A 16,764-nucleotide genomic window follows, 5' to 3' on the forward strand; every position below is an offset into this window, starting at 1 on the left:
TCAGAGAACCCCCAAATCCCACTCCTGGCTGGCCCCACCTACCCCACTTCTCCCCTCTCAGGAGTCCCCATGCAGCCCATTTTGGATGCAGGTAAGTGCAGGGCATACGCAGAGGCTCAGAGAGGGTGAAAAACAGGCCTACCAGAAGTTCGGGAAATGGGCCTGTTTCTGGCCTCCAGAGGGCCTCCAGAGCCCGAGGAGGCCATTTTTGCCCCCCTGGAGGTTTGAGGAAAGCCTCCAGAGCCTGGGGAGGGCAAAAACGCCCTCCCCGGTGGTGCAGGAGGCTGACTAGGCCACACCCACCATGGCCACGCCCATCCAGCAACCGGGCAGAGAACCCCTTGCTAAAATTTTTGGAGCCCACCCCTGAAGCTATCCCACGGCAGAGGAACAATAGTTGCTGTGGAAAAATCAATACCAGTTCCACAAAGAAAAGTCTTCAAGGGTTTGTAGAAATTTCAGATCGTCGATGGAGACCTCATACTTTGCCATTTCTTTTTTCCACAAATTAAGGGCACTTTGCAATCCTGGGATACTAGGAGATATGCCATGGATTCTTAATGGGAAGGTCTGGCCCGTGGGTTACATCTTGGGGTAAATGGAATGTTTTTGAAGCTGGGGACTTTTTCCCTTCGCAAACATGGTCAAAGAACATCACTTACCTCTGCAGGCATTCCTGTGGCAAGGCCTGACAAGCTGGGATGCTGGGAAGCCGCTACACAGAGATCCATTTAATGCCAGATGTTGGCCTCTGGACGTGTGCTTTTGGCAGGTGGCTTTCCTTCTTTGTGTGCCAACCCCACAGCTTACAGAGCACTGCAGAAGGAAGGATGTGGATCAAAGGGTGCCAACTTTAAATAAAAACGAGGTAGCCCCCCACCTCGTTCTCAAAGCGCTATGCTTTCATTGGATTGACTTAGAGGGCACTGGATCAGGAATGAGGGGGGAGTGGCAAAGGGAGAAGGGGAAGGGGAAGGAAGGACGGGGGGGAAGGTGGAAGGGAAGGAGAGAGGGGAAGGGAAAAGGAAAGGGGGAGGGAGGGTGGGAGGAAAGAAAGATAGGGGGAAGGGGAAAGAAAGAGGGGAAGGGAAAAGGAAATGGAAAGGGAAGGAGGGAGAGAGGGAGTGAGGAAGGACAGGGGAAGGGGAAAGAGAAGAAGAGAGGGAAGGGAAAAGGAAATGGGAAGGGAGGGAGGGAGGACAGGGGGAAGGGGAAGGGGAAGAAGAGAGGGGAAGGAAAGAGAAAAGGGGGAGGGAGGGAAGAAGGAAGGAAGGAAGGAAGAAAAGAAAGAAAGAAAGAAAGAAAGAAAGAAAGAAAGAAAGAAAGAAAGAAAGAAAGAAAGAAAGAAAGACAGGGAAGGGGAAGGAGAGAGGGGAAGGGAAAAGGAAATAGGGAGGGAGGAAGGACAGGGGGAAGGGGAAGGAGAGAGGGGAAGGGAAAAGGAAAGGGGAAGGGAAATGGGAAGGGAGGGAGGGAGGAAGGAAGGAAGGAAGGAAAGACAGGGGGAAGGGGAAGGAGAGAGGGGAAGGGAAAAGGAAAGGGGAAAGGAAATGGGGAGGAAGGGAGGAAAGGGGAGGGGGAAGGGAAAGAGGAGGAGGAAAGGGAAGGAGGGAATTGAGAAAGGAAGGGGGGAAAGGGAGAGGGGAGGGAGAGGAGAGGCATAAATAGTTTTTTTTTTAAAAGCACTCTTATTTTAATCTACACACCCTAGACCACGGTCCCACCAACAGCTGAGGAGGGCAGTCTATTTTTGCGCAGGCTCTGGAACTGGGCAATCTAAGTTCAGGGCACTTCTCATGACTGAGTTTCAGAACGCTTCCATCCATCAACAGCTGCTGGCAGGTCACCTTGCGATTCTGGGTGCCACCTCCACAAGTCTGGGAGCACTAAGGGGAAGAAAGGGAGCCATCAATACCTCAGACCCGGGCCTCCTTTCCCTTGTACAGATGAGACAGCCTGGAGCTCACGCCCAGAGCATTGCCATCGTTTTCCTTAGGCCAGGCCTACGTTGGAGCCAAATAGTATTTGCTTCACGTTGTAACTTTCGTTACACAGGTAGAGGATCTCATGAGTAAAGACCCTGCAACATACTTTTTAAAAAACATCTTACAGAAATATTGTCTCAGCAGCACCTGTCTAATATTTATTTATTTTTTTAATTTGTATACCGCCCTTCTCCAACAGGACTCAGGGCGGTGAAGTTTTATATTGTGTGGGCTCAGAGGCTAAGCAGGATCTGATCTGGTTAGTACTTGGAAGGGAGACCAGGGTGACACTCCTAGGCTACAGGCTAAATTGTGAAGTCCAACATTCTGGCAAATGCAGTGGGAAACCACTTTCTTTCTTTCTTTCTTTCTTTCTTTCTTTTTTTTTATAAGTTTTATTGGTTTCCCCCCTCCCCAATACACACCCACATATTTTTTGAAAAAGAGTATTGACCATATCGTATCATATCATATATAATTCATCATATCCAAATATATTTTACTTAGTTACAGTTTCTGCCAAAGTGTTCTTTTTCCATATTTGTTAATCAAATCTTATTTTTTCTATTCTTATTTTTCTAAACAATATCTTCTTTCACCCTCGAATTCTATTTTTTCTATTCTTAATCATATGCATTCTCCTTAATTTTATTTTTTATTAATTCAATCTTTATCTTAATATATTTAAATGTGTTTGGGGATGCCTTTCTTCCATTTCATCTTTTTTGTTTTACAGCAATCTTTCTTCTCTTTCTCTTCCTCTCCCTCCCTTCTTTTGTCCTTCCTCCCTTCTTCTTCCCTCCTCTCCTATTTCTTCTCTACTTCCCCTTCCTTTCTCCCCTCCTTTCCTCCCCACATCTAACCTTCCCTCCTACTCTTATTCCCCTTTCCTTTCTTCCTCTCCTCTTCCCTTTTTTTCTGTTCCTCTCTCTCCTTCTCCCTTCCTTCAATCTCCCTACTCCTTCTTCTATCTCTCTCTATTGCTGTATTCATTTTCAATTCAGTGCTTTTTTTCTATGGTGTCCAGGCATCCCCGTTTTTCTCTCCCTTTATTGCATATATTCTTCAAAATATTTTAAAATTCTTACCATTATGTTTCAACTTGTTTCAAACCACTTTTATACCAGTAATTCTGACCCTAAAACTCCACGGACAATCCACAAAGTCTCCAGGAGCCAAGCTTGACTTAAGGGCATATTTTCCCAGAAAAACCAAGAAGGCTCTTCTGTTCTGACAATTTCCAGGCAATTACAGCCTCATAAGTTTTTATCTTAGCAAAACCAACTGATTATTTCTCATCTTATAACTTAAGGCCTCCTCTTTATTAATTCCCACTCGTGTGATAAAATATAACATGGTACGGATTACTACTCACCAGATATTATCCATCTTCGCTGGTTAGTACTTGCATGGGAGATTATTAGAAAACGTCTGGGCTATAAAACTTAAATTGGGAAATTGGGAAAAAAAACCCACTATTTTCTGCCAAGAAAGCTATTTAGAAGTGGCCATGAAGTCACCAGGAGCTGCTGGGCTCAGCTCTAGAGAGCCATTTACAGCAACGCTACGACAGAGAGAAGGCTTCAGGACTAGTATCTTACACACGCAAAAAAACCCTTCATCTACACAATCCCATTGCTCATGGGAAGCAACTTTACTAGTGATTATATATTCATATGAACCAGACTCATAGTTATGACTTTCACTCCAAAGTATTGGCAGAAGGGACAATCCAGAACATTGCACGATCAATGGCTTCTCATTAATCTAACTCAACTGGAGGCGTCTCCCAACCTTTGTGGTTGGCATGACCATCTTACCTGTTGCCATTCTTCAGCATGCCAAAGTGGGGGGCAGTCAAGTTGGTTGCATGCTTGTAAAGAATGAGGCTTTGGCTCTTTGCAACTCTCGAGTCCATCAGCAGACCCTCCAGATTTCTGACAATGCACCTCTCTTGTCTGGATGCCCACGCCACAAGTGGCAGTACATTGTCTCCAAGGTCCTACTTGCCATCTGTTCCAAGATATGATGACATCAGAGCCCTAAGCAAGCCACACCATCAAGTACAAGAGGAATGCTTTGTGAAATGACCCTCCCACCCCACCCCACAGAGAGCAAAACAGAGGAATGAAAACAGTTGACAATTCTTATTTTAGCCAAATGCTATGCACCACACAGGATATCTTCCACTAAGAAACTTTCATCGTTCATCTACAAAGGCATTAGCCACATCCTACCTTGGGGGACAAAGCCTTGTATTGCACACATGGCTCATTGGCGGAGGTCTCTTCGAACTATCACACAGGCTATCATTGACGGTTTGCTTTGTCTCTTCATGTAAGCAGACAGCAATGGCTTCTTGAGTCCCTAGGTTTGTGAAAGAAATGAACAAGCTCAGATCTCTTACAGCAGAGGAGTATAGGAAAATATTTCAATATATACGTTCTTCAGCCATAATTTATGTGAAGGTTTATACTTCCATGATACCCGCTCCAATTGCTTACTGGTTATTTGAAACACAATTTTATTGTTCGTCTACTCTTCATTTAGACTCCCAAAACACTCAGCCAGATTTTGCCTGCTGCAATGGAGAAATGGAGGTAGTGACAGATTTTATTTTCCTGGGCTCCAAGGTCACTGCAGATGGGGACTGCAGCCAAGAAATTAAAAGACGCTTGCTCCTAGGGAGGAAAGCTATGGCAAAGCTAGACAGCAAACTAAAAAGCAGAGACATCACCCTGCCAACAAAAGTGCGTATAGTCAAGGCTATGGTTCTCCCAGTTGCAATGTATGGCTGTGAAAGTTGGACCATAAAAAAGGCTGAGCGCCAAAGAATTGAGGCCTTTGAACTCTGGTGCTGGAGAAGACTCCTGCCAGTCTCTAGAACCGGTCAGTTCTAGAGGAGATCAACCCTGACCGCTCTTTAGAAGGCCAGATCCTGAAGATGAAACTGAAATGCTTTGGCCACCTAATGAGAAGGAAGGACTCCCTGTAGAAGAGCCTAATGCTGGGAAAGACTGAGGGCAAAAGAAGAAGGGGACGACAGAGAACATGGTGGCTGAATGGAGTCACTGAAGCAGTAGGCATGGACTCCAGAGGATGGTAGAGGACAGGAAGGCCTGGAGGAACGTTGTCCATGGGATTGCAATGGGTCGGACATGACTTTGCAACTAACAACAACAACAATAACAACGTAAGATCATTATTCCAAGAGCTGAAATCTGGAGCAATGGAAAGCAGGCCTTGGTTGCGTTCTGCACGACACCTTCCTAGTCTTTTGAAGAGTTCCATCACTTCCCAAGCCCACTCCCATGGTCTTTTCTCAAGGTTCAATGCACTCAGTTCCCTCCATTTATCCTTATAGGACCTACTGGCCAACCTTGCTCATTCTTCTCATCCTTCTCTGAGCCTATTCCAAATTTTTCTGAACCTTCTTAAATTTTGATAGCTAGATTTTTTTAAAAAATAAGAAAGGTAGAGTCTTCAGTAATGCATAGCCAGTTTTTTTGCATCCGGTGTTGGTCACCATATTAGAAAAAAGATGTTGAGACTTTGGAAAAAGTGCCAAGAAGAGCAACTAAGATGATTAAAGGCCTGGAGATATGAAGAATTTGGGTTTGGCTAGTGCAGAGAAAAAAAAATGACTAGGGGGGACATGATAGCAGTATTCCAGTATTCCAGTGCCACAAAGAGGAAGGGATGGACTTATTTTCCAAAGCACCCAAAGGCAGGACAAGAAACAATGGATGGAAACTAATCAAGGAGAGAAGCAACCTGGAATTAAGGAGAAACTTCCTAACAGTGAGAACAATTAATCAGTAGAACAGCTTTCTGTCTGAAGCTGTGTTTGCTCCATCACTGGAGGCTTTGAGAAGAGACTGGACTCAAATAGTATAGGCAAGGGTGGGCTTCAAAAATTTTAGCAAGGGGTTCTCTGTCCGGTTGCTGAGTGGGTTTGGCCATGGTGGGCGTGGCCTAGTCAGCCTCCTGCACCATGGGGTGACGGTGTTTTTGCCTCCCCGGGCTCTGGAGGTTTTCCTTGAGCCTCCGAGAGGGCGAAAATGGCCTCCCCAGGCTCCAGAGGCCCTCTGGAGGCTGAAAACAGGCCTGTTTTCGACCTTCCCAAACTTCTGGTAGGCCCGTTTTTCGCTCTCCCCGAGCTTCTGCGCGCACCCTGTACTTCCCTGCATACAAAACAGGCCACATGGGGACTCCTGGGAGGGGTGGGGAGGGGCGTGGTGAGCGGGGCCAGCCAGGAGTGGGATTTAGGGGTTCTCCGAATTGCACAGAATCTTAGCTAGAGGTTCTCGCGAACCCCCAGCAACCCCTGAGTATAGGGTTTTTTTTGTGTGAGCAGGGGGTGGGACTAGAAGACGTCCAAGGTCCTTCCCAGCTCTTATTCTGATTGAATACCCTTGATTTCTAATAAAATGATACCTTTCTCAAACGAACGGAGCCAAGGGTCATTTCTTCTTAGAGGTTTTAAGTGACAGCAAGTCAGACAGATAGCTCTTATGGTCTTCCTATTGAACACCCTCATTTTCTGCTTTTACTTGCCCCTGGAGAAGAAGGACCGTTTTAAGTGATGGATCAGCTGCTGAAAAGAGGGGCACCTCCCTAAATGGCAATGCTCAAATCCCCAAATGCAGAACGCCGTCACGCTTCATCTCTCCGCGTTGCAAATCCGTCTAGCAAATGTTGGGCAGCGTCCATTTTATGGGGTGCAAAGATGCCTCGGAAGACTCATGCATATATGAGACCGTAAAACAAAGAAGTAACCCCCCCCCACCCACTCCCCACCATCCCGGACTAAATGAAATAGAGCGAAAGTCACTCTGTGAATGAGCTTTCATTGGTATTAAGACGTGCTGGAGAAACAACACATAATGCGATACGCAAGATTGAAAACGGTCACAGTTCAAGGAAGCTGTTTCCTTTCTTTCAAATGCATTTCCCCCTTGCGATTTTACAAGGGCTACAAATCTGATCTCGAGACAGCTTCATATTTCTCTATTTGTTAAAAGATTTGCAAGATTTCAAGCACCTTTGTCCTTTCCTAATAAAAACTAAAGAGCCTCGTTATTGGTAAAAGTGCGTTAGGCCTCAAAACCTCAAATTTCATTCCAGGCCTGTTTGTTTTCACCTGTAGGACGGCTAGACAATTATTGCCATAAATATTTCTCCTCCCAATTCATCAGGAAGGGTTTTCTCAACACTCCGTCGTTCCTAAAGAGGCCCAGTTTTTTTCATTTTTAGCTGACTCTTTGGAAATTGCAGGAGCGGCAAATCTCTCCTCTAGAAGGTAACAGCGTAAAGTTGATGACTTCCATGAATTAGTTACAAACCAAGTAAGGGATTTTTATCCCTGGATATGAGCGATAGGTGACTTTTATAAGACCGTCTCAAGCGGTTCCATCTGTCTCCAGTTCTTCAAAATGATATTACGTCATCACTGGATAGTATCCATGGCACACAAAGGAAAAAAAAAAAAATCCAAGGTGTGATCTGGGGGAAATCATTTGGCAGGCACACCTTGCTTTTCAAAGGATGCGGTGGCTCAGTGGCTAAGACGCTGAGCTTGTCGATGGAAAGGTCAGCAGTTCAGTGGTTCGAATCCCTAGTGCCACGTAACAGGGTGAGCTCCCGTTACTTGTCTCAGCTGATTTGAGTGCCAGCTGCACAGGCTGCTGGCGCAGCACTTCACCAGCCTCCTCGCTGTCGGAATCAGCTACTAGCTGCACAGGCCGCTGACGGGCCACAACAATACTTAGGTATATATATATATATATATATATATATATTTAAATTAAAAATTATATTAAAAAAGAAAACTTCAGCCATCCACTGCCTGGCAGCCGCTCCTGAAATCTGCATTGTTACCACTGCAATGGTCAATATGAGCACGAAACACGCAAAATATAAACCTGTAATACCTCCGAGGCACGTAGCTGAGCAGGGAGTGAAGCCGATGTATTCCCAGTCATAAAAAACATTACCAGCCTCTTCGGAGGGTGGGAAAGGTAAGGTGTACGGGACCGGATCTGCATCGCAGGGTTCCAGGTGGCAACTCCGCTCGGTCAATGGTTTGGGTTCTTCACACTCCTCGTCAGGCAGCTCCACCTCAGCCTGAGTAAACGTAAGATAAATGCGGCACTTGACATCACGCATCTGAGTACCGTGACCGCAAGAGGCACTGCAAGGGGACCAAGGCTCGGGGATAAACCTGCAACAAAACCACATCATAACATCCTTGGGTGTCTATGTGTAGCCAAACACCATCCAATTTCTTGTCCCTTTTTCTTGAGTCTTCTCTGGCTTTAAATTTAGCCTCCAGTCCTGATCATTCCCCCAAAGGTGCCTTTTTCCACAAGGTAACTGGGTCTCCCCTTCTCCTCCCTCTCCTTCCTCTTCCTTTTCCCCTCCCTCTCCTTCTCCTTCTCCCTCTCCTTCTCATTTTTCTTCCCCTCCCTCTCCCTCTCCGTCTCCTTTCCTTTCCACTTTTCCTTCCCCTCCCTCTCCTTCTCCTTCTCCCTCTCCTTCCTCTCCCTCTCCTTCTCCCTCTCCTTCTCCCCCTCCCCCTTCTTCTCCCATTCCCTCTCCTTCTCCCACTCCCTTTCCTTCTCCTGCTCCCTCTCCTTCTCCCGCTCCTACTCCTTCTCCCACTCCCCCTCCTTCTCCCATTCCCTCCCCTTCTCCTTCTCCCTCTCCATCTCCCATTCCCGCTCCTTCTCCTTCTTCTTCTCCCACTCCCTCTCCTTCTCCCATTCCCTCTCCCTCTCCTTCTCCCTCTCCTTCCCCTCCCTCTCCTTCTCCCATTCCCTCTCCTTCTCCCATTCCCTCTCCTTCTCCCACTCCCTCTCCTTTTCCTTCTCCCTCTCCTTCTCCCACTCCTTCTCCTCCCCTCCACCTCCCTTTCCTTCTCCTTCCCCTTCCTCTCCCTCTCCTCCTCCTTCCCCTCCCTCTCCCTCTCCTTCTCCTCCCCCTTCCCCCTTGTTGCTTTTTTTCCCCCTTTGAAAATGTTGTGCTTCTCATCCAAGAAGCTTCTTCAGTTCTGCTTCTGGGTTGAGAAAGAAAACATTTTCAAAGGAAAAAAAGAAATTCCAATTGCCTTTTGGAAAAAGCCCCTTGAAGTCTAGGATTTCAACGCCATTCTCTTCATGCAGCATGAAGAGACATTATACCTTCTGTTACCCCTCTCATTCCTGTTCACCCTTCCTGGCTAACCTAGAGAGGTAAGTTTAGCCCTAACAAACACGAGGCTGTCCCAAAGGTGCTTTCCCCCCCCTTTTTTCCCCCAAGAGGCAACTTTCTGGCTTTTCTTTGAAGACGTTTTGCTTCTCATCCAAGAAACTACAGAAGCTTCTTGGATGAGAAGCGAAACATCTTCAAAGAAAAACCAGAAAGTCCAGTTGCCTCTTGAAAAAGCACCTTTGGGACAACCATGACCTGGATGACTGAGAATCTCCATAAACACGGGGCTCTTTGGAGTTAAAACTAACCCGACATCTAATGTACATTGTTGAAACTTAAAAGGTTGTTGCCTCCCTCTTTTTTTCCATCTCTGAGAAGGCTTTGACAAAATTCTGATTATATTTCAAAAGAGCTGGACGTTATCATGGCTAAACTCAATTAACCCATTAATATATATATATATAGGGTTGTTATCTCACAATGGCCGGGAAGACATCCAAAATATGCAGATAATTGTAAGTTCAGATAAATGGAAAAGCTATTTACAAGAGGGCTCCATCCATCATTCCTTTCAGTGGCATTTTCATAAGAGGTTCTTCAAATAAATGGAAGTCACGTGGCAATAACTGCTTGGCAATTTCTGCACCTAGGCGCAGAAGAATGTTTGCAGGGCAGAGAGGAAGAACTTACTGTTGCCCTCAATACTCGGCACACAATAAATGGTCCATGCAGTCACTTTTGATGCAATCTAAAAACCAAATCGTTGGCTGAAGGCATCTGATGTAGCAACCTTGCTAAAGTTAGAAAGTATAATTCAAGAGAATACTTGAATTTCTAGTATTCTACTACACATATGGTATTATCTACCACACATATTATCTACCACACATATTATCACTCATTGGTAGCTAACATCTGGTGAAAAATCTTCAGATGTGAATCTACAGATGTGAATCTATGAAAGAAAACTGCCTGGCAACCTGTCAGAGTTCCGACGGATGCCCTAATTAAATCATGAGTCTCGAGCCAAGCTTCAAAAGAAATCCAGTTATTTAGTAGGAGCTTCATGTCGGCACATTCCCAAGTGAAGCCAACTCTGACCCTACGTAATTTACGCTCTAATTATGGCACTGTTTCCCCCCCTCCCCCCAGGGTGTGTCATCAATCACATTCGCCAACGGAGCAATTTCGTAGGTTGTAGACATCACTCCCCTCGGCTGCTGTAGGTAACTCTGGTATACAGCCTTGAGAGAGATAAGCGTGGAATGTGTATCTGTCTTTGGCTGCTGTGCCATTTCACCAGTTTCCCATCCCCCCTGGCCTATGGCAACTCGAGAGCAAGCCAGGGATGCTTTGCGAGTTGACACAACCTTGTTTCGGTGTCTTAAGTCTCATGGAAGACTTAATGCAACAAGTAAAGAACCAGTTTTGGGAGCAGCAGTGGAAGACAAAAGGAATGGCTTGTAATCTTCTAACGCTATCTACCCATGTAGCACATCTGTCTACCTGCAAAGTGTGAAAGCTTATCTTTCTTCAGTTAGTCAATGGCAAGGATTTCCATCAGCCTGCATCATATTTTGAACAGTATATATATTTCTGTACCTAACCATTCTAAGATCTAATGCTCTTTACATTTTCTTAGCTACAAGATGATGTCTCTGATCAACGCACACATTCATTTCAAAACAGCTGCACGAACATTTTGTAGAATCTGAAATTTACAGTTAAAATCAGATAGCAGCACTCACTATTAACAAGCTCAGACAAATCATGTTTCATCAGCTGTCTAATGGGCTGTGCTAACATATGGCACCGTACAGCAATAGAACTTAAGACTTATATACCACTTTATATTGCTTTATTATAGCCCTCTCTAAGTGGTTTACACAGAGTCAGCATATTGCCCTTCATTTCAACGACCTCAGAAAGATGGAAGGCTGAGTCGACCTTGAACCAGGTCGGAATCAAACTGCTGGCAGTAGGAATGCAGTTAGCCTGCTATACTGCATTCTAACCACTGCACCATCACGACTTTTGGTATCATAGACAAGGGGTCACTGGGTACCCAAGTAGACTTGGAATGTCCTTTTCAAAGATCACACAAGAAAGAGAGAATGTCCAGCATCATTTTAGATGAAGAGACAAGCCCCGACTTGGATAGAAATTGAGGCATTTAATTCAATTTATTTTTAATGCTTATTTGTTGTAAACTATCCAGAACTTTTTGTTACAGCATGCAAATATTGTTAAAAATGTGTAACTGAAAAAAAAAAGATGAGAAGACTTAAAAGAGTTTTGCTTAACTCAACCAAGAATAAGATTCTCTTGGCTTTTTGTCATCAAGAGTGTACCGCAATGCCTTAACCAACACAAATATTTGACAAAGCTTGAATTAAAAAAATAAATAAAGATGCATTGACAGCAGTTCAGAATTCACTCCATATACAGGCTGGTTAAGTACTGAAGCGTATCCAAAAATAATGTATGATGAATTATTTTGTAGCTTTGCACAAAAAGCTTTGTAGCTTTTCTTTTTTGTTTCGAAATCCGGACCACAGAACAAAATCTTGCACGAAGAAACATGGACAAATTCTAAACTTTTTTCCTTGACCTAGTGGGCCAGGACTAGAATCGAAACTGAATTTTTTCTCTTGCATACTTTAGTGTCTTGGATCTTGTCAGTGCAAATGTTAGTTAGTTTGTTTTTTTTAAATTGAACATACCGGCAGCTTGCCACTGGCTAAATCATAGGATTTTTTTTCTGTTGGGATCTGCTACCAAATTCAAGACTTCTTAACGTGGAGCTTTGGCAAATCTATCAGCTTGCTTCCAGAGGTTGAAGGTACTCCATTACTGAAAGTTTTTAAGAAGGGATAAGACAGCCATTTCCCTGGAGTGGTATAGGGCAGTGGTGGCAAACCTTTTTGCCGTTGTGTGCCAAAAGCGGGGGGGGGGGACGCAGGGGGGTTGCATGCGTGTGTGCCCATACCCATAATGCAATGCCTCCTGCCCCACCCCACCCCTGTGCATGCGCACACGACCCCCTTCCATCCTTCTGAGGTAGGTAAAATGAGGACCCAGATTGTGGGGGCAATAAGCTGACTTTGTATAAAAAAGAACACCGCTTAGGGCCACCAGAAAGCCCTACTAAGCAGGTATATACAAAAGTATGAAGGCTATTGCTTAACGCATTGTAAGCCGCCCTGAGTCTCTGGAAAAGGGCGGCATATAAATCGGACCAATAAATAAATAAATAAATAAATAAAACATCAGGCCTATTTAGACTGGGGATATGGCATCTGAAGAGGTTTCAAAGAAATGGGGGGGGGGATGTAACAGATGTGCAACGTCCATCACTTCCAAAAAGTTAGCTAGCTCATGACCATAACCAAGAGAGGAAAAAAGCAGATCTATTTCATAGCGGAAGAAAAGGGGTTTTTTTTGTTTTGTTTTGTTTTTTGAAAAACCGAAATATTATATATCTGGATATACCACAGCATTAATTTAATATTAACTGAAACTCAGGACTCCCTTCTAGTCATGGAGAAGGGGAAGAGGAGACCGATCCTGAGGACGTTTTCTAGTTAACCTCAATGAATCTTCATTACTTGGTGTAGGCATTAGCCCAGGTATGTGACCATTCTACCAAGCATATTATCACTCATTGGTACTGAACATCTGGTGAAAATCTTCAGACATGAATCTACAGATGTGAATCTATGAATGAAAACATTGGAACCGGCTAAATGAAATCTGGAAACCCTATCACTTCCTCTTCCTTCTCTTCATCACAAGTCCATCAGCTCCTACCCTTGGCCTCTTTCAAGATGCAGCCAAGATCTCTATTTATTTAAGCTTATTAAAAGAAGCGGGGGGGGGGGGGAGGATGCCTGGAATATTTATTTTTTATATAAAGGATTATTGAAAAGCCTGCTGTAAATAAAGAAGGCTCAAGAGAGAAAAGTTTACAATAATGATGGGTTTCAACTATCATCACATTCTACTAGTAAAAACCAGAAAGGTTAAACCTCCATTTTCCTTGGCTTAGCTTTACAAACAGTCTTCAAGATGAGGGGAGGAACTCGCTATTTTTCTAATTTAAATAATTTTTAAAAGACTTTAAAACACCCATTATATGAAATTCAGGACACATGCGTGGGCACATATACCAATCTCCAGGGGTCGTGGGATTTAACTTTTAATATATTATCTCGGCATATCTTTTCCTTTGTGAGTTTTCCAATAGTGCTGCATTTATACGGTTCTCAAGCTATGACTGATAAAACCACAGACAGTTCGGATGAAAAGCTATGAAGCAGAAACTAGCTTTGATGCCCTGGAAACTGAACAAATCCCTGTCTTTTCATCATTAAACCGCTGATCCTTTTCCAGAAAGATACGTTATTGAATCCGATCCCAGAAGAGGATTCAGTGTGGATCTTGAGATGTTGCAGATCAATTGCAAAACAAGGGAAGTTAGATACAGAGAAGCGCAGAAGGAAAGCTCAGCCTGACTTAAGACATGACTTCAATTACGTGAAGGATCTAAATCAGAGAATGCTTAAGTATCTCCAAGCCAAGAAAAACTTTCATAAAAAACATCAAACAGCTTTTAATTTTAGGAAGCTTCTCTTAATATTTAGACAAAGACAGCTTTCTGGCAATTCCCATGTGTTGGTTTGAATCCTACCTTCGTATCTATTCCCTACAACCAACCCCTAGAGATGTAGTTCCTATACTTGATTGACTTAAGCCAGAGGTAAAGATCTCTGGTCCTTTGATGACTTGTGGACTTCAACTCCCAGAATTCCTGAGCCAGCCAAAAATTGCTGGCCCAGGAATTCTGGGAGTTGAAGTCCACAAGTCATCAAGCGGCCATAGGTCCCCACCTCTGACTTAAGCAAAACATCTAGCAATAAATTAATCAAAGAATATTAGACCTAAACATAGTTAATGGAAGTTCTGAATCCAGTTTTTCCAGAGGAGGGAGAGAGGGAGAGAATGAATGAATGAATGAATGAATGAATGAATGAATGAATGAATGGGTGGGTGGATGGATGGATGGGTGGGTGGGTGGGTGGGTGGGTGGGTGGATGGATGGATGATTGGTTTGGTTCACCAGAGATTTCCATAGAGGCATCACTATCATTCTTTTATGCTCTTCCCTCTCCATGCAAAGTTCACCTCTCAATCTCTCAAGAGCTATTCTGGAACACGAGTCACCCATGCAAAATGCTTTCTGGCATGTACATTCTTTGAATAGTCGGGAAGCCATTGTGACCCTTTTGAAACGAATAATTCAAACACATTTTGGCTGCCATGTTTTTGCTTGCCTTAATTAACTTAATTCTGCTGGGAAGAATCTGAGACTTGAGCTGCCACGCCAGGCCCACCTCAAGAACATTCAAACGCCAGATGATTTGGCAGGAAATAGCAAACTTTACCAATAGTCAGGAAAATGAATCAGGGGTTTAGTTTTCATATCAGAAAAAAAAAGAAAGAAAGAAAAAGAAAGCAAACTCACGTGGGTTCTTCAGACACGGTCCTGGTCTCTTCCATTTCATGGGCTTGCTTGAACCAAGGCACTCTGGCTTCAACAGGGTTTTTCTCTGGAAGAGGAAATGCATGCATGTTGGTCAACCCTCAGACAGTACAAAGATGATGCAAGGGACAAAAAGCTAGTGTTGACCCTTGCAATGTCTACAGAAAGAAATAGAAATAGAATAACAGAGTTGGAAGGGACCTTGGAGGTCTTCTAGTCCAACCCCCTGCTTAGGTAGGAAACCCTACACCACTTCAGACAAATGGTTATCCAACATCTTCTTAAAAACTTCCAGTGTTGGAGCATTTACAACTTCTGGAGGCAAGTTGTTCCACTGATTGTGACACTAATTGTTCTGTCAGGAAATTTCTCCTTAGTTTTAGGTTGCTTCTCTCCTTGATTAGCTTCCACCCATTGCTTCTTGTCCTGCCCTCAGGTGCTTTGGAGAATAGCTTGACTCCCTCTTCTTTGGGGCAGCCCCTGAGATATTGGAAGACTGCTATCATGTCTCCCCTAGTCCTTCTTTTCATTAAACGAGACATACCCAGTTCCTGCAACCGTTCTTCATATCTTTTAGCCTCCAATCCCCTAATCCTCTTTGTTGCTCTTCTCCGCACTCTTTCTAGAGTCTCCACATCTTTTTTACATCGTGGCAACCAAAACTGAATGCAGTATTCCAAGTGTGGCCTTACCAAGGCCTTATAAAGTGGTATTAACACTTCACGGGATCTTGATTGAAAAGGTGTAAAAGGATGAGGTTGTATCAGTTACTGACTTAAGAGAAAAGCTCTTCATTTCAAAGGCCATCATCATAAAGAGGACACAATTCCTTGATCAGATTGGAGTTGGAGTTAACTGTAGCGGCGACAATCTATTATGGAGTTTTGGTTTTCTCTTTACCTATTCGCAGTTGTATACATTTGATACAATCAATCAGTGTCATTAAATAATGTTAATTCAGTTACCTTTGGGTTTATAACAAGGGACTGGTACGAGACACTCTTCCTTTATGTGGAGTTTTAGTTGAGGATTGCAACCCCCGGTATGTTCTCCACGATGATCAATACACAGAACCACTCGGTAGCGTAACCCTCGGCCGCAGGTCACAGTGCACTGTAGAAAGGGGCAGATCAGTCAAAAACTAAGGTGGCAAACAAACGTCACAGGATCGCTATGCTGCCCTTTGTACCATCCATGGTGTCTGGCACTCCTAAATCTGGTCATTAGAATCCCCCCCTGATTTTTCTGATCAAGAAATTACAATCTTCCTTCTGCAAGATCTAACTTGGTCAACCACTATCAAGATTGCCAGATTCCCAGCAACGGTTGCTAGGAGCAAAGGATCAGGGCCACATGTAAAGTTGCAGTTGGGAAAGTTTAGCCTATACACAATCAACTAAAGTTCAGTACTAAATTGATGCCAGATAAGGATCAACAGAGTTCAAGGGGAAGGGGACTGTTTGTGGCAATGTAAGAATTCTAGGCTGATGATGCACTTAACTCCACCGCCACCCCAGGTCTGCCTGCTCTTCTCCTACAACAGCTGGGTATTTTAAAATGGTTTGGGTTCTAACTAAGATCGCAGGGATCAAGAAGGCATAACTGCAGCATGTAGTTTTTTTTTTAGGATAATAAATTATCCTAAAAAAATTATCCTAAAAAAAAATTATCCTAAATGTAGGAAGTTCTAAGCAAGGCAGTAGTGTTTTTGTTTGCAAAGTCAGTAGTATCAAGATCGAGGAATTTGGTGATTACCTTTTGTATGGCTCCAGGATCTCTGATTATTACAGGTATTACATTATTTATTTGTCAGGTTTCGATGCTATCTCAAAATAAATGAATTTCCAAACTGCCGATCTTTGAGGAAATTTTCTCTTTATTGAGCATAGTGATCTGTCCCTGGCTCTTTCGCCGTCAGTACTGACCTCTGCCCCCCAAGCCCTCCCTTTCCGATCCCCAATTCTCTGCATCTCATTGGCTATCTTCCAAGCCACTCTCCTCATCCCATCTCCGTCAGATCACAGGAATGTCTCCCATCTCCGAGGA

At 44.0% G+C, this 16,764-nt stretch overlaps 1 protein-coding gene across 5 annotated transcripts in view; it reads right to left on the bottom strand.

Moving 5' to 3' along the window:
• ADAMTSL3 (ADAMTS like 3) overlaps positions 1-16,764 on the bottom strand; it is a 174,940-nt gene that overhangs the window by 27,132 nt on the left and 131,044 nt on the right. For all 5 annotated transcript variants that reach the window (XR_015729807.1, XM_087878204.1, XM_087878203.1 and 2 more), the window contains 7 exons: positions 15,684-15,831; positions 14,701-14,785; positions 7,919-8,208; positions 4,223-4,352; positions 3,806-3,998; positions 1,707-1,886; positions 663-816 (listed from right to left, as the gene is read on the bottom strand). Coding sequence is in view for 4 of the 5 variants with exons in the window: in XM_087878204.1 (XP_087734330.1) it covers positions 663-816; positions 1,707-1,886; positions 3,806-3,998; positions 4,223-4,352; positions 7,919-8,208; positions 14,701-14,785; positions 15,684-15,831 (1,180 nt within the window). In the remaining variant the exon portion in view is untranslated. The remainder of the gene's footprint in view (positions 1-662; positions 817-1,706; positions 1,887-3,805; positions 3,999-4,222; positions 4,353-7,918; positions 8,209-14,700; positions 14,786-15,683; positions 15,832-16,764) is intronic.

The sequence above is a fragment of the Pantherophis guttatus genome, chromosome 13 (assembly GCF_059756535.1).
Source record: "Pantherophis guttatus breed Tessera chromosome 13, ASM5975653v1, whole genome shotgun sequence".
Taxonomy (NCBI): Eukaryota; Metazoa; Chordata; class Lepidosauria; order Squamata; family Colubridae; genus Pantherophis; species Pantherophis guttatus.